The sequence below is a fragment of the Penicillium crustosum genome (assembly GCF_028827405.1).
Source record: "Penicillium crustosum strain IBT 35664 chromosome Unknown utg000003l_segment0_segment0, whole genome shotgun sequence".
Classification (NCBI taxonomy): domain Eukaryota; kingdom Fungi; phylum Ascomycota; class Eurotiomycetes; order Eurotiales; family Aspergillaceae; genus Penicillium; species Penicillium crustosum.
The window spans coordinates 4,894,658-4,914,110 of record NW_026623124.1 but is presented as its reverse complement, the minus strand read 5'-3'; the positions used below and the strand labels follow the sequence as shown (position 1 = coordinate 4,914,110).

The 19,453-nt window shown below is 51.3% G+C and overlaps 7 protein-coding genes across 7 annotated transcripts; 4 read left to right on the top strand and 3 right to left on the bottom strand.

The window, feature by feature from the left end:
* Positions 1-682: 682 nt before the first annotated feature.
* N7487_008963 (uncharacterized protein) lies at positions 683-1,541 on the bottom strand (the record flags this gene model as incomplete). The annotated part of the gene is given in 4 exon segments (XM_056876693.1): positions 683-1,011; positions 1,022-1,232; positions 1,312-1,378; positions 1,450-1,541. The coding sequence occupies 4 exon segments, from the start codon at positions 1,539-1,541 to the stop codon at positions 683-685; spliced, it is 699 nt and encodes a 232-aa protein (XP_056728881.1).
* Positions 1,542-2,112: 571 nt separating this feature from the next.
* On the top strand, positions 2,113-4,146 carry N7487_008962 (glycine--tRNA ligase; the record flags this gene model as incomplete). Its single annotated transcript, XM_056876692.1, has 3 exons — positions 2,113-2,866; positions 2,947-3,698; positions 3,760-4,146. 3 exons carry the CDS (start codon positions 2,113-2,115, stop codon positions 4,144-4,146), a joined length of 1,893 nt encoding a protein of 630 aa, XP_056728880.1.
* A 240-nt stretch (positions 4,147-4,386) lies between these two features.
* On the top strand, positions 4,387-6,497 carry N7487_008961 (uncharacterized protein; the record flags this gene model as incomplete). Its single annotated transcript, XM_056876691.1, has 2 exons — positions 4,387-4,509; positions 4,593-6,497. The coding sequence occupies 2 exons, from the start codon at positions 4,387-4,389 to the stop codon at positions 6,495-6,497; spliced, it is 2,028 nt and encodes a 675-aa protein (XP_056728879.1).
* Positions 6,498-7,398: 901 nt separating this feature from the next.
* On the bottom strand, positions 7,399-10,059 carry N7487_008960 (serine/threonine protein kinase CLA4; the record flags this gene model as incomplete). Its single annotated transcript, XM_056876690.1, has 4 exons — positions 7,399-7,622; positions 7,673-7,907; positions 7,964-9,983; positions 10,043-10,059. The coding sequence occupies 4 exons, from the start codon at positions 10,057-10,059 to the stop codon at positions 7,399-7,401; spliced, it is 2,496 nt and encodes an 831-aa protein (XP_056728878.1).
* Positions 10,060-10,684: 625 nt separating this feature from the next.
* On the bottom strand, positions 10,685-12,094 carry N7487_008959 (NADH kinase POS5; the record flags this gene model as incomplete). Its single annotated transcript, XM_056876689.1, has 3 exons — positions 10,685-11,735; positions 11,792-11,906; positions 11,971-12,094. The coding sequence occupies 3 exons, from the start codon at positions 12,092-12,094 to the stop codon at positions 10,685-10,687; spliced, it is 1,290 nt and encodes a 429-aa protein (XP_056728877.1).
* A 627-nt stretch (positions 12,095-12,721) lies between these two features.
* On the top strand, positions 12,722-14,034 carry N7487_008958 (lysophospholipid acyltransferase family protein; the record flags this gene model as incomplete). The annotated part of the gene is made up of 2 exons (XM_056876688.1): positions 12,722-13,581; positions 13,647-14,034. The coding sequence occupies 2 exons, from the start codon at positions 12,722-12,724 to the stop codon at positions 14,032-14,034; spliced, it is 1,248 nt and encodes a 415-aa protein (XP_056728876.1).
* Positions 14,035-14,428: 394 nt separating this feature from the next.
* N7487_008957 (putative RNA polymerase II transcription elongation factor (Ctr9)) lies at positions 14,429-18,095 on the top strand (the record flags this gene model as incomplete). The annotated part of the gene is made up of 2 exons (XM_056876687.1): positions 14,429-15,283; positions 15,354-18,095. The coding sequence occupies 2 exons, from the start codon at positions 14,429-14,431 to the stop codon at positions 18,093-18,095; spliced, it is 3,597 nt and encodes a 1,198-aa protein (XP_056728875.1).
* Between the last annotated feature and the right edge of the window lie 1,358 nt (positions 18,096-19,453).

Below are 19,453 nucleotides of genomic sequence, written 5' to 3'. Positions count from 1 at the left end.
GACTTTTCTATGTACACGATAACCGGTGTTTACTAGTTAAAATTTTTTTCTGTGTATTCGAGCCCGTTATAACCTTGGAATCCACCATCCATGCGGGAAAGACATAAAACCGAAATATGCTGTACGTGCTGTAGTGCTGTTAAATTACAGTATCGACCCTTGATACAATATCTACTTGCTTCTCACTTATTACAGTAGCTTTTAGTGCTACAGCATCGTCGAAATTATGGGTTCAGGTGTAAGGCCTATCGACCGGGTAAGATACTATGACCGAGAGGGGAACACAATGCATTGTTCGAAGCATACTTACTAGAATTAAGATATATCCTAGGTGCTACGGACATACCTAGGCCTTGACAAGTTCCGTAGCGGTGACGCAGCACTAGACCCTTGGTTCGGTTTATAGTACTATAAATAGTACAAATAAACTACATAACCTTAATTTATAGTATAAAGTAAATCTTACAAAATGTTATTATTTGATTTACTCTTCTTAGGTAGTTTATGTATATTTATTACTATCTCTCAAACGCTTCCGTTCCTCATATATATAATAGCTATCGCTAAGCCTTAACAAATAAGTCCTGTAGCACTTAGGCAATTTACGTGGTTACGAAAATACATCGATTTAGTTCGAAACATCAACGTACTTCAATACCTAGGTCCTTGTCAATCAGTTGCATTACGGCCATCTCGGCGGGCCATACTCGAATAAATTCCTGGACTCGCCAGGGCCAGTCTTCATCCCACTGGAAAATAAGGGGATAAGATGCACAAAATAATTCCCAGAAGTCAGGAAACCAGCCAGAATTCTCCAATCGACCAGTACGACGTCAAATGATCGCCCCACTTGATCACCTGGGTGACTTGTATTCTCCACGACCATAATGCTCTTCTGCTGAGCGTCCCCTGCGTCAATGTGGGCCGGTGGCCTTGAAGGACGGGAGGGAGGTATTTTTTTCGTAAAAGAGAGCCTTGTAGTCTGGGTGATTATTGCATTCGACCAAGGCTCTATAATTACCGACAAGGCCCGCAACGAAGGCAGGTTCGCTAGAGAAGGGCCCTAGAAATTTCCCATCACCATGTTGCCTATGGAATAGGTAGCATTGTATGCCACTCCCGCCCAGGCCTCCGAAAAAGTCGGGCCATAGACACTCGGCTTTTCGCATTGTGTCGAATATTAGTTCGAGTTTTGCGATGATTTCATCCTTCTCACATTGCGCCAAAGATGGCTAAATGGAATTCAGCGGCACTCCAGGAACACGTTGCATGATCAAGAAAAGTTGTTTGGAATTATAGTACATCGCGTACAGTCGAGGGGCTGGAACTTCTGGGATGTGTCGTTCCAGATAAACCAAAGCTTAGCCTTCCCAATCGTCTACATCACCTCCGTATTTTACAACGATATCGACGTTCAATGCCACAATCTTGGAGGACGAGGTCTGTCACAGAAAATTGCTGCAAGCGCGGATTTCATCTGTTTTAGGTAGAGTAGACAGAGGCTGGGAGTTCTGAAAGGGGACAGCTACTGGTCTCCACATAGTGAACAGAGCAGGAGTCGATAGAGGTAATATTGAAATAAGGATGATTGGAAAGAAAATGAGCGGTGAAGGAAGATCAGTCACAGAAGTAGGTCTCACAAAAGATCTTACCTCGGTAGGTCTTCTCTTTCGTCTCTATCTTCCCCTAGCTCTTCCCACCTCCAGGTTCCTCAATCAAGTCATCTGCGAAAGAATAGAGTCACGAACACGATATAGAGTACAATTCATATAGTTAGTAGTGGCAGAAAACACGGCAGAATTTAGTGTCGATCCCTATTAGGAAGGCGGTACTAAAATTACAGACAGGACGTGCGAGGATCCAAAGGGCGCGGTTATCAATCCCCTGAATAAAAAGAAAAAGAAAAAGATTGACCCAATTAGTCGCGCTCTCTCGTTTCTATACCCCCTTGTCTTTTTGTCCTCTCGGTGGTGTCTGAGGGGCTGCATAGTGGATGACTCAATTGCCGCGCCTGCGATTTCCCCCCGCTCTTTTCTTTCCCCTCCGTCTTTCCTTCGGACTCAGTTTAGGACCTACACCCCTCCCCCGAAGACCCTCAAACGAAACGTCAAGATGGCTACCGTCAACACCAAGACCGGCCAGGCCGTCGATCGCACGGTGCTGGACTCCATGCTCCGCCGCCGCATGTTCTACACCCCCTCCTTCGAAATTTACGGGGGTGTGTCCGGCTTGTACGATTATGGCCCACCTGGAACCGCCCTGATCGCCAACATGACCGATCTGTGGCGCAAGCACTTCGTGCTCGAGGAGGACATGCTCGAGGTAGACACCACCATGCTGACCCCCCACGAGATTCTCAAGACCAGTGGACATGTGGACAAGTTCGCCGACTGGATGTGCAAGGACCCCAAGACTGGCGAGATCTTCCGTGCCGACCACTTGGTTGAGGAGGTGCTCGAGGCCCGCCTCAAGGGAGACAAGCAGGCGCGCGGCGAGAAAGTTGAGGTGGACGAGGAGAAGGAGGCCAAGAAGAAGAGAAAGGCCAAGGGCACCGAGGCCAAGAAGCTGGACGATGCCTTGGTCAAGGAGTACGAGGAGACCCTCGCACAGATTGACAACTTCGGTGGTCCCGAGCTGGAGCAGCTCATCAAGAAGCACGACATCCGCAACCCCGTCACCGGTGGCGAGGTGCTGCCTCCGGTCTCCTTCAACCTCATGTTCCAGACCTCCATTGGCCCCAGCGCCAACATGCCCGGATACCTGCGTCCAGAGACCGCCCAGGGTCAATTCCTGAACTTCGCTAAGCTCCTGGAGTTCAACCAGCAGTCGATGCCGTTCGCCTCTGCCTCCATTGGCAAGTCGTTCCGTAACGAGATTTCCCCCGTGCTGGTCTCCTACGTGTGCGCGAGTTCCTCATGGCTGAGATTGAGCACTACGTCGACCCAGAGGGTGGCAAGAAGCACGCTCGCTTCGATGAGGTCAAGGATACTGAGTTGACCTTGCTCGACCGTAACGTGCAGCTGTCTGGCAGCACCAAGCTGACCAAGATGACCATCGGCAAGGCCGTTGAGACTGGACTGGTCGACAACGAGACTCTGGGCTATTTCTTGGCCCGCATTCAGTCCTTCCTGTTGAAGCTGGGTGTTGACCCCACCAAGCTGCGCTTCCGTCAGCACATGGCCAATGAGATGGCTCACTACGCTACTGACTGCTGGGATGCCGAGTTGCAGACTAGCTACGGCTGGATCGAGTGTGTCGGTTGTGCTGACCGCTCCGCTTACGACCTGACTGTTCACAAGGATAAGACCGGTGCCCCTCTCGTGGTGCGCCAGGCCCGTGCTGAGCCTCTGCGTATCGAGGAGTACCAGATTGACATCGAGAAGAAGAAGTTCGGTCCCAAGTTCAAGAAGGACGCCAAGACCGTTGAGGCAGCTGTTGAAGCTCTGTCCCAGGAGCTGCGCGAGAAGCTGTCTCTTGACCTCGAGAAGGATGGCAAGATTGAGGTCGATGTTGAGGGTGTTGGATCTGGCAAGGTTGAGATCGAGAAGGACCTGATCAAGATTGAGAAGCGTACCCGTGTTGAGAATGTCCGCGAGTACACCCCCAACGTGATCGAGCCCTCCTTCGGTATTGGACGTATTCTGTACAGTATTATCGAGCACTCCTACTGGTCCCGCGCCGGTGATGAGACCCGTGGTGTAAGTTTCCCTTTCTGTGTTCTTTTGCCATGAGCGCTAGTACTGACGATACTCTCTATAGGTCCTTTCTTTCCCTCCTGCTGTTGCCCCCACAAAGGTCCTGCTGGTTCCCCTCTCCACCCACGCCTCCTTCAAGCCTCTGACCCAGCGTCTGACCTCGAAGCTGCGCAAGGCCGGTGTCTCCAACCGTGTCGATGACTCTTCCGCCAGTATCGGCAAGCGTTACTCTCGCAACGACGAGCTGGGCACACCCTTCGGTATCACTGTTGACTTCCAGTCCGTTCAGGACAACACCTTCACCCTGCGTGACCGCGATACCACCAAGCAGGTCCGTGCCAGCGAGGACGAGATTCTGCAGGCTGTCAAGTCGCTTGTTGAGGGCGACGAGACATGGGAGGATATCCGCAAGCGCCTGCCCGAGTTCACTTCCCAGGAAATCGAGGCTTAGATTGCTTAAGAGTGCATGCTAAAATATTATTTACTTTTTTTTTTTTATTTCATCTTCTTCCCATATAAATCAAAGCAGAGCAGTGTCATCTTTGTAGATCTATATAATATAGTTTTTTTTTTTTTGGTTCATCGCGCTAACCAGGCATGGCGTGCCCAGATCCGGACCACGCCAAGAATCCGGGGCACCTCCGTCATCCCATCTGTCCTCAAGGTTTACACTCTTACTTTGTCAACAACAATGGCGCCCACAGTACACTCCGCTAAATTGACACTCTCATGTCCGCTCTTCGCTGCAGACTTCGATCCTCGCAATAACGGTCGACTTCTAGTCGGCGGCGGAGGCGGCGAGGGGCGCAGCGGAGTTGGAAACAAGATCGCAAGTCCCACTATTTCAAGAAAACCCCCCTCTCAACGTGCAAATGCTAATCGGTGATTTCTATATAGTCACTGCTTGGCACATCGCATCGCAGCGAGATCACCGAAGCCGTTGAATTGAACCTATCGCGCGATGAAGACTCAGTAACCTCGCTGGCTGCGGCCCCGCTTGTTGGCGACGAGGCGGGCTCGCTTGTTGCCCTGGCCGGTATAAATAGCTCCGTCGAGCAGCAGAAAAAGAACAATAATCAACATCTTCGCGCATTCCGGTTTGAGGTGCCGCAGAAGGCCACCGCTGTTGCTGAAGGCAATGGGAAAAAGGACACCAAGTCTGAAGAAGAGGTCATTCCCGGAAAAGCTATAGCTTTGTCGCAAGCATCACTCTTCCGAACGAAGAATGGCCCAGGCTCTTCGGATACATACCAGCGCGTGACGAGACTCTCGCCGTGGCTGAAAGGGAAGGATGGCAATGAGAAACACATACGGATCGGCGCCGTTGCGACGGGTCTGGCACCATCTGGTGAGATTGTGTTCTTCCGCGCTACAGAGTCGCCAAGCGAGAAGGATGTCATCGGCCGCATTCAATTAAACGGCAATGAAGAGGCTGAGGACCTGGACTTTGTTAGTCTCGAACACGACTCGGAAAAGATGGACGATGCGCGCGGTCAGTTCCTTGTGGCATACACCAACGGCTCAGATATCATGGTTGGCGAGATCTCGTCCTCTAGCAGCCCCAACAGCTCCCCTGATGTCCGCTCCGTTTATACCATTCCTCTGCCCGCCAGCGGAGCCCGCACAGCACGACCCAAGTTCCGCGCGCTACGATTCCTCTCACCCAGAACCCTGCTCCTTCTCCTAAATGCCCCAAACCGTGGGGGTAGCGAGCTCGTCCTTCTTCAACTTCCCAGTGCCAAATCGAGCAAGTCCAAAATCCTACGACGTCGCAAGCTCCCTCGAACCTTGAAGATTGGGCTAGGACTTGATATCTGCCAACTCGGAACAAACCCGCAAGGCCAACAACAAACGGTCATCGCAGCCAGCGGCAGCGACAACTCCATCCCTCTATTCACCCTAGAATACGGACCAAACCGTGGTTATAGCAACTTCCGCCCCTACACAATCCTGCGCGACGTGCACCCCTTCTCAATGACAAAACTCACATTCTCAACCTTCATCGCGCCCCCACACCCCGTAACCCCAGACGTCGGCCCACAGAACATTAAGCTCGCTTCGGTCAGCATGGGCAACACAGTCGTCGTACACACATTCCCACTATCCCCCTTCCCAACCTCCTCCCGCACCCCACGTTACGTCCTCGTCACCCCAGGCCCCTCCGAGATCTGGGAACTAGTCTACAGCATCATCATCCTACTCTTCTCTATATTCGCAATCTGCGTTGCAATGCTCGCCTTTGCCGAGATTCGCGGCGGAACCCCTCCAATCCTCGGTGCCACAGAATGGCTCCCAGAGAGCATCCGCGGAGCCATCGCACGGGAATACGTCCTACCCCCACGGGATAAGCTGACGTATTTTGATACACTGCTTTCATCCCACGGAAGTGGCAGTGATACCAATATCCCAGTGGCGACCGTTATCTCCACAGACTCGCAGATCGAATCCCTCCGCGAAATCCTGGACCGCGTACACCGCGCCGGTGCCGCACCCGCCGATCTCGAAACCATCGCGCCGCAGTCCCTATCTGTCATTGTGCGGTGCAGTGCAGGACAGAATGCCGAGCAGAGCGTGATTATCGAGACTGCTCTGTCTGCGTCTGCGGATGAGTCCGAGCAATCCGAGGAGGAGAAGCTGCAAGCCTGGAAGGATCTTTCTGTGCCTGAGCAGAATATTTGGAAACAGAGACTTGTGGATGCAGGGCGTTGGACGGCTTCTGAGGGGGAGAGTGTTCTTATTGGGGTTTTGTTTAGTGAGGCTTGTGGGGAATTGGGTAGGGCTGTTAGGGAGGAGTTGCCTTGATTTTCTTTTGCTTGGAAGAGGTTTTGGGATTTATGTTTCTTTTGTTCTTTATGTACTCTGTACGAAGTGCTATATACTAGTTTTACGCTTGTCGATGATATATTAGATCCTATTTGATGTTCGTGTCACTCTTATTACCAGGCGGTAAAAAAATAAGAAATTAAATGAAAATGACATTGAAAAGGGGAACAGTAGTGGTATCTTGAATGCGATATCTCTAATATCATGTCGAGTTAGCTTGGTATTCAGAATATCCCAAGCCCTGAACCATTAATGACAAAGGCCGCATAAGCATTTTACTGTTTTATTCATGAATTCAAGTCAACCTTGTACAAACTTAACCTTATAAGGTTATATGAAGACATGCATTTGCTTAATATCCTTTTAGACGAATGGCAAAGTACCTTAATGCTGCACAAAGAGCCCAAGGGTTACATATACCTCTGGGGCTACTATAGTGGACGGAAAAGGCGATTCCTTTTGATGAAGAGATCGAGTCAAAGTCACATGGGATTTTAAACTATTCTTCGCTTTTGTGCAAGGGCACATAATACAGTGCAAGTTGCAAAATCGTGAACGTCATAGGGGGAAACATGGTATGTGTTTTGTGCAAGCATCGAAGAGAAGTTGGAAGGGAGGAAAAAAAGAAAAGAAAAACAGATCAAACGCCAAATTATCCACGCCCAGGGTTGTGTATGATAAGTAAGTAGAGCAGAGCAGCAATGATATCTTCAATGAAGAGTGCAATGAAGGAGACGGGAAAGAAAACACGGGAAGAGGTGCTTCCTGTGAGAATGTCAAAGGGATATGGACATCTAAACGAAAACGCGTAAATGGAACCCAGATGTTGTTGCTCCAATGTGTGGTAACTGGGGAGCAGAAGGGAAACCTCGGTTATTTACTAGCTGGTAGCCTTCTTCCAGCGGAGCAGCTCAGCCAGACTAGCCAGGCTGCATCCAGTCTGCAGGAATTCGTGGGCGAGAAGCTCGTCGGCGGAGGCGCGGCTGTGAACATTGACACAGAGGCAGACGCTCAGGAAAGCCTTGAGCTCCTTGCTGAGCTTCTCGGGCTTCTTGAGACGAGGGGTTCCGTTGGTGGCAATGAGGTAGAGGGCCTTGAGGGGCTCTTCGTTCAGGTAGGGGGCTCCGACTCGATCATTTCGATAGCCATAATACCCAGTGACCAGCAGTCAACCTTCGGGCCATACTCCTTCTGCTTGACCACCTCGGGGGCCATCCAGTAAGGGGTGCCGACCATGGTAGCGCGCTTGTTCTTGTGTTCGGTCAGCTTGGCGCAGAAGCCGAAATCAGTGATCTTGACGTGGCCAACACGGTCGAGGAGGACGTTGTCACTCTTGATATCACGGTGGATGATACTCTGGTTGTGCAGGTGGGCCAGACCCTTGCAAGTCTTTTGGTAAAATGTTAGTAACTGGATGAATAACAACCATTGGGTGGGAAACATACCTCAGCACAGATTGTCGCGATCTGACCTTCAGTAATTACTGGGTTATTATCAATCACATCAGTCAACGCGCCACCCTCCATGAACTCCATGACAACCCAGAGTTCATTGCTTGATTCCTGCAAGAATGAGTCGAGGAAGTTGACAATATTCGGGTGCTGGCTGTCCTTCATGACAATAATCTCGTTGACAATCAACTCCTTGCGGGGCTGACTGCGCAGGTCCATCTGCTTGATGGCCACCTGGCAGCGTGGACCATACGTCCGGTAAAGCTCGTGGGCAACACCTGAAGGTGCGCTTTCCTTAACCCGCGCCACATACACGGATCCAGACGCACCCTGACCAATCTTACGCTGCTTGCTGTAAGACTCGTTCGGGTTGTCCTTGGATACGACAGATCTCAGTCGCTCCATGACCTCGTTCTCTGACATGGCTGACATGCGCACCTCCTTCTGGCGCGGCTGATCTGCCTTCTTGGTAAGAGCAGCTTCGGCCTGGCGAACGCCATCGGGCACAGCTTGCTTGGTTCCGTTCTGCTTGTTGGCAATGTTCAATGGCTTCACAGCTTGAACGGGCGCCGGCAGGCGTGTTGGAGGGGGCCCAGCCTGTCCCTTGGAGCCGTTTTGCTGAGGACGGTTCGCCGATCCTGGGGCCCGAGAGTCACTGGGAGGATAGCGGGAGCTTGGGGAGCCCTGGCGGTCATCAGCTCTGGGAGCACCCGGTGCTCGGGGCGCGCTTTGGCTGTAGGGACTCTGCGATGGTGGCGCCGGTGCGGGACGCTGTGCAGTGAGCTGCCGGGGGTCTTGCTGGCGAGTGGCAGAGCTTGGAGCCTGAGGGGCCGGGCGGCTTGGTTGGTAGCGGCTATTCTGTGACGTCTCGTCGCCACCATATCCACCAATCTCCTGTTGAGCCATAGTAGGACGGGATTGCGGGATGGATGCATTGTAAGCATCTTGCTCCTCCTTGTTGCGACGCTCCTCCTCCACGCGGCGACGCTCTTGGTCAGCCATTTCCTTCATCCGTTCCACTTGCTGCTGATGGTCTGCAGCACGGTCCGCCTGTCCAACCGAGGATGACGCAGAGCGCATAGAACCGTCAGACTGTTTCGACGGACTGCTATCAAGGCGCTGCATAGGTCCTGGCGGGGGAGGACGCGGGGGTGCAATGGAGCTCCCAACACTATTACCGTATGCCTTGGGTTGACCATTACCATTGGGCGAGGAGTTGATTCCAGCGTAGTATTGCGGATTCTGCTCGCGCATCTTGATATCCGAGTAGAACTCAAGAACCTCAATGACAGCCTGGGGGTTCTTCTTGTAGTCTTCCTTGGTGATAGCCGAGGAGGTCAAAAGCTTCTCCCACTCTGGAGGCAAGCCGACAAAAGCGCCGGTATTTGGGTCGAAGCCGACGTGAACACGGTGACTGAAGTTTGTCGGGTTGCTGACGCCGCCCATTCCAGGGCAGCGCTCATAGATCTTGTCGATCCACTCATAGATTTCATCGTCGGATTTGACCTCGCAGGTAATAGTTTTGGTAGGTAGGTCGCGGGCGAGGAGCGCGGCTTTGGAGTTTGCATCCTTAGGGTTGGCCAAGCGAGTGACTTCGAAGGCCATCTTGGAATCCTCGGAGCGAGCGACAGCGGTGACCGAGGACAAAGGGAAGGTAATCACTACCTTGCCAGAATCACTCTTTAAAAATTCGAGTTTATACTCACGTAGGATCAGGTAACGTGTATTCCAGGTGGCCAGGAATTTGTCCTCTTTGCAGCGGACGGTGCCTTCTTTGATGATCGAAATTCCATTTTGGCCGGTATTACTCCGGGTCATAGCCAGCGAAGGGTTGGTGGTGCTGGGGAAAAGCGACAGATTGGCCGAAGATGGACCTGGTGTGATAGGAGAGTCCAAGCTCATCTGACCAAAGGAGGAGGTTGTGCTGTTGGTGGGTAGAGTCAACTTGGGTCGATCGGTAGGGGGCCGGGGGGCTGGCCCCGGATTCATGAACTGGTCCGGCGCGTACATGTTGCTATGGAGGGTGAGTAAGATGTCACCAGATTCGGGGTAAGATATAGTGCGATTACATACTTTCCATACGAAGTCATTATTCAAGGGACTTCACAGGGCGCGCGTAGGGGGGTCGGGGGCTCGGGGGGTGGGGATGGTGTAAACGAATGCGCCGAGACCTCCTGAGGCCTTCCAGACCGGCTAGCGCTAATAGACGAGAATCAGTGACTGCATTTAGGGGAAGAATGATCCCAAGAGCGTTTCACGATAATTCTCTTTGTCAAGATAATCAAACACAGGAATCTCCCGGGACAAGGGGAGAGAGTAGAGTAGTATCAAGGGAATCGAAGGAGGGGTAGAAATCGGTACCTTTTTTTGGGGGGAAATCAGGAGCGGTCCTCGCACTGCGAGGATGCTCGAGAATCAAGCAATGTCAGACGTAAAAAAGAATCAAAAAAAGAACAAGTTGTGAGTTGGGGGAAGAATGAAGAGAGAAAGGGGGAAAGAGATGGTCCCCTGAGATAGAGTACTTTGGAAGTTCATCTACAGAAAACAAGCGCCTACCAATCAGAACAATCCATTAGGGGGATTGGATCCACGGGTCTCCCATTTTATACGATTAAATAGTTTTATATACAAAGTACGGAGTACAAGTATAAACATACAAATATAAACATTGGAGAATAGATTATATTGTACAATATTATAATGTTATAGATAATGTTATGGCTCTCCAAATGGATGATTGAACTTCAACAATCCATTCAATCCACCTACCCATCCCTCGTGGGCTTCACATCCCACACTCCGTCGCATCACACTAGGTACACCACCCTGCCATTCATTCTTCCCATGACGCATCTCCTCATTCCAAACTCGGACTTCCATACCAACTGCCATCCCTTGACCTAAATGGACACCATCCAGACTAACTTCGAGTTCGCGCCCACGGTTCTTTTCGCTTAGTCGAAGCGTGATCGGGGTACTGGAAGGGAGAACCAATGGCCGGAAGCTGAGGCTACGCGGGCAAATCGGCGTTAAAAGGATGGACGGGACTAGTGGATGGACAATACTACCCCCACTACTCAGGCTGTAGGCTGTACTTCCTGTCGGCGTGGAAATTATAATTCCATCTGCTACAGCCTCGGTCAGGAATCGCCCACCCACAAAAACATCTACCACAGCCAAGTGAGGTTCCTTGCCACGGTGGATGAGGAGCTCATTCATCACATACACACCCTGGCCCTGGTCGGTCTTGGTCCGGATAGGTGTGGTTTCGGTTCCGTCGGCGGTAAACAGTCCTACTTTCAACCGATTGCGCATCAGAATGCGGGCCCCGCGCGTAGAGCCCATTGATTTGCCCCGGACGGAGGACCACCCGGTCGGACCCATCTCAGTTTCCTGTTTGGTGGGTGCCGCTCCCGGGATATCTTCCAACACAGGCGTTCGATCTCCTGCCCCGGCTCCAGACATGTAGACTTCTCGGAAAGCTCGTTTAAACTCTGAGAACTTCCACTCACTCAAAAAGCCCAATGTACCCATGCTGAATGATAGAACGGGCGGGACATTGGAACAGGTTGCGAAGAGGGACGCTGCATGTAGAATCGTGCCATCACCACCCAGAGTCACCGTGAGGTCGACTTTATCGTGAAGCGCGGTCGTTTTCTCGTCGAGAGAAACCGAGTAGACAGGGAAAGAGAGTGACGAATGTACTTCGGCGGCAGTCTTTGACTCGAGAATCACCGCGATAGATGGGTATGCAGAGGAAACATGGCTGGAAGATGTCAGCCTTGGGCCAAGTTGATTTCCGTGGGTATGTCTCGATCTTACTTGACGAATTCAATCAGAGAATCGGTGACCGCCGGGGCGCAGTCTTTGCGCACCAGGAAGATATTTCGCGGCGGTGCTGGCCACTGGAGACATAGGAGCTCCCCGTCGCAGGATTCTGAGGAAATGCATTAGTCTTCGAATCAAAAGCAAGACTGGTCCAAGACAGCTCCAAGCCACACCTTGGTATTTTGGTATTAGGCGCTGAGACAAAGAGCTGATGTCTTTGATCTCGTGACGTGGTTGAGACGTGGAAAAATGGCGAAAGGTGAGGCGGGGACTCCTGCGGAGGATGGCACAGAGCATATTGTAAGGAGGATCACAGGCCTATCGACGCTGGTCATGTGCATTAGCTAGGAGGGCTCCCAGGAGGGATTCGACGTGAGTTACTCACATCAACACGCCATCTTTCAACCCAAGCTAGGAACGGGTAATGAGCTGACACAAAAGTTGGTTTTCGAGATCCAGGATCTCAGAGGGGTCTCAGAGGGATCTATGAAATCACAAAGAAAGAGAGTTGTCAAGTAAATCCATAAGAACATAAGAAAACTTAAGGTGACGTTATGAGGCTGTGACCGTCATTTTGGATCCACAAGATCCGCCTGATTTTCCCCTCCAACTATTCAAACTCTCTCTTGTCCAGCTCTTGAACACTTATCTCGTTTGATTCCACAATCTATTTTCTTATAACCCCCTTCTTTCCCCTTGGGTATGGCAATTTATTTCATCTCTTAGCTTCTACCTAGCTCTTGTTGCGTTCTGGACCCATACTATCGACCATCACTTATCTCCGCATCCAACCCGACCATTTCCGCGTGTGGGCTCTGTACAGCTGTAGAAGCATTCACTAGCTTCCAGTCTAATACTTGGCTTTCTATCACAACTCTCAGTCTCTAAAGCAGCAGTGATCTCCCGGATCTTCAAAGTTCCACCATGGAGCCTGCCGAGGTTCGACAGCGCAAGCCACCGACCGCCAAGGATCCCGGGGATCTTCAGAAGCTCTCAACCAAACCACCTTCCGAGCCCCGGCTCAAACATGGCATTCCCATGCAGCTACTGCGCTCGCTTTTGCTGATAACGTGGGCAGATTGCTGTATAATTGCGATCTGCGTGACGCAATTAATCGGCGCCCCGCTATACCTGATCAACAAATATTACTACTATTCGTATATGGCATATACAAAGCAATGTTTTGGACTGGTTCTCGGTGCTGTCACCCAATGGAGCTCTCCGACACTTTTCCGGATCAGTGGTGATGCTAGCGTGCGGGGACAAATCCATATATCGAAAGATGGATTGCTGGAGACCAGGTTCCCGGAGCGTCTTGTCATGATCTCGAACCACCAGGTCTACACCGATTGGGTCTACCTCTGGTGGGTTGCATATACCAACCAGATGCATGGCCGTATCTTTATCATCCTGAAAGAGTCGCTTAAGTATATCCCTATCGTGGGCACTGGCATGATGTTCTACGGTTTCATCTTCATGGCTCGCAAGTGGACGTCCGACAAACCCAGGCTTCAGCATCGTTTGGATAAACTGAAGACACTTTACACTGGCTCCAACTCAGCCCGCCCGCAGTACGATCCCATGTGGCTGCTAATATTCCCCGAGGGGACAAACCTGTCCATCAATACCAAGAGACGCAGTGACGCTTGGGGAATGAAACAGGGACTGCCTTCGTTCAACCATATGGTTCTTCCGCGGTCTACAGGGTTGTTCTTCTGTCTTCAACAGTTGCGGGGAACCGTAGACTGGGTGTATGATTGCACTATAGCCTATGAAGGCCCACCGTATGTTCTCTTTTCCCTTTGTCTTCTTTCCTGTTACTGGGGCAGTACTCACAATTTATCTATAGAAAGGGAAGCTATCCCGATAAATACTTCACTCTCCGCTCCACATATCTGCAAGGACGACCGCCGACCTCAGTCAACATGCACTGGAGACGCTTCCAGGTCTCAAAGATTCCTCTTGATGACCAGAAGGAGTTTGAGGATTGGTTGACAGCACGCTGGGCCGAGAAGGATCAACTCATGGATCAGTACTTCGAAACGGGCCGCTTCCCATCCGAGTTGGCCGGATCGATCAAAGCCGACCATGCAGTAGATAGCCAGAAGGTTGCTGCTTCAGCTGGATATGTTGAGTCCTATGGTCGCCTGCATCATTGGAGTGAGCTAGGTCTTATCTTTGTGGTGCTGGTCAGCGTCGCTTGCTTCTGCAAATTGGTAACAAGCTGGTTGCAGTGATTTAAATACCGCACCTAGATATCCCATTAGTAAATTTAGTAAATGCCATTTTCTCCATTTATTTCGCTCTATTTTATTCCAAAATAATTGAAGAGAGTAATCATTCAGACCAGAAAAAGTGAGACTACACTTATTGTTCAGTGTATGCGGTGTGGCGGCCTGTGGCGGTGCCGCCCAGCCACTCCAATCGTTCAATTCTCACCTTCTCATCGCCGCGCTGTTAGTCTCCGAGAGTCACTTTTTCGCGTTTTCTCCTATTTCGAGGTCGCTAACCTCACCGGTCCTAATCCTGAAATTTATTTGATGGACCGCCTCGCTTTATCATGAGTTGAGGCTCCTACAATCGCATACCTACTCGCAAAGTGGCCTCATCCCTCCCGACCCCGGACACACCATGGCGCCTCTTGAGAACGGCCAAACCAATGGCCTCAACGGTGATGCTGTACCTTCAGCTAGCCCATTGAGCAACCTGCGCTTTTCCGACATCCCCGATGCTATCGACATCCCCGCATCCAGCTTCGACAGTGAAGTCGAGGTCAGCTTGCTCGAGCTCCCCGATGACCCGACTGAGCTTTGCACCCTCTTGGAGAACGAAAAAGCGGCCAAGAATTTTTGGGTGATCATTGCGCTCGCTTACGCGAAGCGAAAGCAGATCGACCATGCCATCGATATCTTGACGAAGGGTCTGGCCTCCGTCGCCCACGGAGCGACAAAGGAGAAACTCGGCCTGCTGGGCTGGATCTGCTGGATGCTGCTATTGAAGAGCCGACACGCTCCTCGAGTTGCACCTGAAGGGGAACTATACTCGGAAGCCAAAACCAAAGATCACTACCTCCAACTTGCGACATCTACGTTGAATGAAGCCTCGCGACTCAACCCTGCTTATCCTCCTCTCTTTTTGGCGCGTGGTGTATTGTGTCTCCTCCGTGCATCACTATACCCGCCTCGCGCTGTTCGTCCGGGCGCTGTTGATACCTCGGAAAGAGTCGAGTCGCTGCGTCAGGCTCTGAAATGTTTCGACGAGTCATCCAAGGCCTTTGGTGGCCGGAACATCATGGCCATTCTGGGACGTGCCCGCGCGCATTACATGCTAGGAAGATACGCAGATGCGCTCGAAGGATACCAAAAGGCTCTGATCAAGATGCCTAACCTCACAGACCCTGATCCTCGCATTGGTCTAGGATGCTGCTTGTGGCAGCTGGGCTTCAAGGATCAAGCCAAGGTAGCTTGGGAGAGATCGCTGTCTCTGGTATGTTACGGAAAAGCGCTACAGGCTTTTGTTTTTCATAAAAATATAGCTAACCGTCATCGCTATGCAGAACCCCGAGTCCAAGGTCGCCAACGTCCTGCTCGCAGTTTACTACCTCCACGACAGCTCCCGCCGAGCCACCACCGACCCTATGTTCGGCTCAATGTACAAATTAGCCATGACTCAATACACCCAAAAGGCATTCAAGCTGGACAAGGAATACCCGATGACCTGCTCCTTGTTCGCTAGCTACTTCCTCCTCCGCAAATCATATCCCACCGTCGAGACATTGGCACGCAAAGCCATCGAACACACAGATGTTATGTCTATTGCCAGTGACGGCTGGTACCTTCTTGGTCGCAAGTCGCACTATGAAGGTGACGATGCCCGTGCTACGGAGTTCTACAACCGTTCGGATCAAGCCCGCGGTGGAGCCGACAAGGGCTATCTTCCCGCCAAATTCGGTGCTGTGCAAATGCAGATCACGAACAAGGACTTTGACGGTGCCAAGTTCCGACTAGAGAAGATTGTTCAGCAATCGAAGAACCCGGAAGCGATGACCCTCCTTGCTGCTATTCATGCGGAAGAAGTCTTCGCTGCCCAGAAGTCAGGCAGCAAGGAAGACAAATCGACTGAGGCAAAGCGAGCTATCACTCTGCTTGAGTCAGTGCGCTCTATGTGGAAGGATGAGAAGCAAAATATCTCACCCGACGAGTCGGTTCTTGTTTATCTTTCTCGTCTCTACGAGGGCACGGCTCCAGATAAGAGCATGCAGTGCCTGACCCAACTGGAACAGATCCAGATTGCTGAAATTCCCGAGGATGCTCGACCTGATATCGAGGACCAGGATAAGCTGAACGCTGCTCTTAGGGAGAGTCTCCCACCGCAGCTCCTCAACAACATGGGCTGCTTCTTATACCAGAATGAGAAGATTGCTCTGGCTCGTGGCTTGTTCCAGTCTGCGCTCAACGCCTGTGTGCAATCCAAAGAAAAAGAGGATGGCACTGATACTGATGCGCTCGTCACCACAATCAGCTACAACCTTGGACGGACTTACGAGGCTGCTGACATGTGGGACGAAGCCAAGAAAGTCTACGAGGGTGTTCTGGAGCGTCACGCTGACTACACGGAAGCCAATGCACGTCTGACATATATTGCCCTTCGCCAGAGCCCTACAGACGAGGGCCCGAAGAGAATTGGCAAGCTTTATGAAGCGGACAGCACAAATCTGGAAGTTCGGTCGCTCTACGGATGGTATCTCAGCAAGGCGAAGAAGCGCGTCGCCAACCTTGCTGAGGATAGCGAGCAGCGTCATTTCAAGCACACCTTGCAGTACTACGACAAGCACGATCGCTACGCGTTGACTGGAATGGGCAATGTGCATCTCCTTGCTGCCCGTGACATGCGCCGCGACACAGATCAAGAGAAGGAAAAGCGTCGCAAGATTTACCAGCGTGCTGTTGAGTTCTTTGACAAGGCTCTCCAACTGGACCCCAAGAACGCATATGCGGCCCAGGGTATTGCGATCGCCCTGATCGACGACAGGAAAGACCACAGCTCTGCTGTGCAAATCTTGTCCAAGATTCGCGATACGCTCAAGGACCCCAGCGTGTACCTCAACTTGGGACATGTCTTCGCTGAGCTCCGCCAGTTCTCACGATCTATCGAACACTACGAGGCTGCATTGTCGAAGGATCGCCAGCGCGATGTGCAAATCCTGGCTTGTCTTGGTCGTGTATGGTGGCTCCGAGGCAAGCAGGAGGCGAACTTGGCCGCAATGAAGACAGCACTAGACTACGCCACGCGCGCACGCGATGTGTCTCCGGATCAACTTCACCTGCAGTTCAACGTTGCTTTCGTGCAGAACCAAATCGCCTCGCTCGCATACGGTCTACAGCCTACCCAGAAGACACTCCAGGATGTCCAAGAGGCAGCGGAGGGTCTCAAGGAGGCCATTGAAACCTTCGAGCGTCTTTCCAAGGAGAAGAACCCACCCTACCCCAGCGCCGCATTGGAGCAGCGAGCCAACATGGGTCGCACGATCAGCAAGCAGCTTGACAGAGCCATGCAGAGCCAGAAGGAGTACGAAGAGAAGAACGCTGCGAAGCTCCAGCAAGCCCGTGAAGCCCGCGAGGAAGCCGCGCGGATCCGGGAAGAGGAGTTGCGCAAGGCCCAAGAGGTCGAAATGGAACGTAAGAAGCGCATTGCCGAGGAACGCGCACAGATGGTCGAAGAAGTGCAACGACATGCCGCGCAGCGCGCTGAAGAGGAGCGCGCTCGGGAGGAGGCCGAATTGACCCAGGACTCCGAGACTGGTGACCGTGTCAAGCGCAAGAAGAAGGCTACCAGCAAGCGCAAGAAGAAGGGTGGGGATGATTTCATCGCGGATGAAGATGAAGGCGATGCCGCTGCGCACAGCGCGGCCGAGAGTGAAGGCGAGACGGCGCCCAAGAAGCGTCGCCGCTTGGAACGCCGATCGGGCGTGAAGGCTCAAGCTGCCAAGTCTGAGAAGCCTGGCAAGTACAAGAGCAGTGAGATGGTTGTTGATTCTGATGACGAAGAGGCTGCTGGGTCTGCTGGTGAAGACAAGGATGATCTGTTTGGTGATGACGACGAGCCGGCTGAAGAGACTGCGCCGCGTCGTCGTGGCCAGGCCTCTCGTCGTATTGCTGATGATGACGAGGATGAGGAAGAAGAAGAGGAAGTGCAAGCCGAAGTTCAAGCTGCCAAGTCTGACCATGAGGACAATGACGATGAACTGTTCGGCGAGGAGCCGTCGAAGCCTACCGAGGATACGGAGATGCAGGAGTGAATTTTATGCCACATTATAACTTCTTTTTTTTTGTTACTATTCCAAGTTCTATTTTCCATTTTACTCATCCAGGCGTCTGTGGTCAGGGGCCCATCTGAACTACAATTGATACATTTCTCTCCCCCCTTGTACTTCAACTGTGTAATTATTAGCCATCGTTATCCGTATACAAAAGTCCCAATCTCCCCCAAAAAAACATCCCTGTGCATTGTTCGAACAAAACCATTGAAATACCCACTAAGGAAATCGAGAAATCGGGTAAATACCGGCCCTTTACAGATCTAAAAAGCCCCAGTAAGAAACACATTGAATGGAAATCCCCCCCCCCAAGTACCAGCTAAACTCCAAAAAGAAAGAGGGGGAAAAGAAATAAATTAAAAAGGAACAAAGCCAGGCCCAAGCGTACCAAGCGTACCAACACCTGCATTGAATTTAATCTATAGCCATCGAACGTGGGAACTTCATATTCCATCGAATGAATCTGCCTGGGAGTATGCTAACCTCTTCTCGGAATTCCGCTGGGGATAATCCGTTCGTGGGGAATGGGCCTCGGGGATTGTCAGACATGGCTTGCGCAGGATCCAGAAATATTGGATTTACACGTGTGGTCACTGGTGGGATTGATCCCTGTACGGAGCCCTCCCCTGCCCCCCCTGCCCACCGTACGGAACACCGAGCAGCTACGGAGGACTTCATCCGGAGTATGTGTGAGTGAATTATACATGCTCCACGTAACTGCATATAGTAGTACATTGGTATATGCAATGCTGGCGTTGGAGGGGCTGTGTCTCATTGTTGGGTCAGTTGGAGTTGGGGGCTAATTTGTTTATTAGGGCATTGTTTTTGGGAAGAATTTTTGGTGTCTGTGTGTCTGTGTGTGTCTGTGTGTGTCTATGTCTGTAAGATGGCTGTATGTTGAACTCACGGAAATCCTCCGTGCTACCTTTGGATATCTAAGATCGGCAGAGTATAGAGTACCCTCTAGTACGGAGTCCGAATCTTAAATCTGAAAATAATCCATTAAACATTTCAACATTTTTTTACGGAGTATAACCGGCTGCACGCGGAATTATTTTTGATCAAGGTTCAGGATTCAAGAAAAGTAAGACCTAGAGGACCATAACGCACCATACAAGGCCACTATATCGACATGGAAAATGGATACCACCCAACTTTTTGGTACCAGATTTCAGACACTAAATCTCTAAATCTAATACTTGTCCTCTGTACTCCGTATGGAGTATTCCAACCTTTTTATATGGAGATACGGAGTACTTACCCCTTAGATAGTCGTGCTCTTACAAGGGATAACTCTATTTTCCTTAAGCTCGGTTCCAGAAGTTTCCAGTTGGATGGTA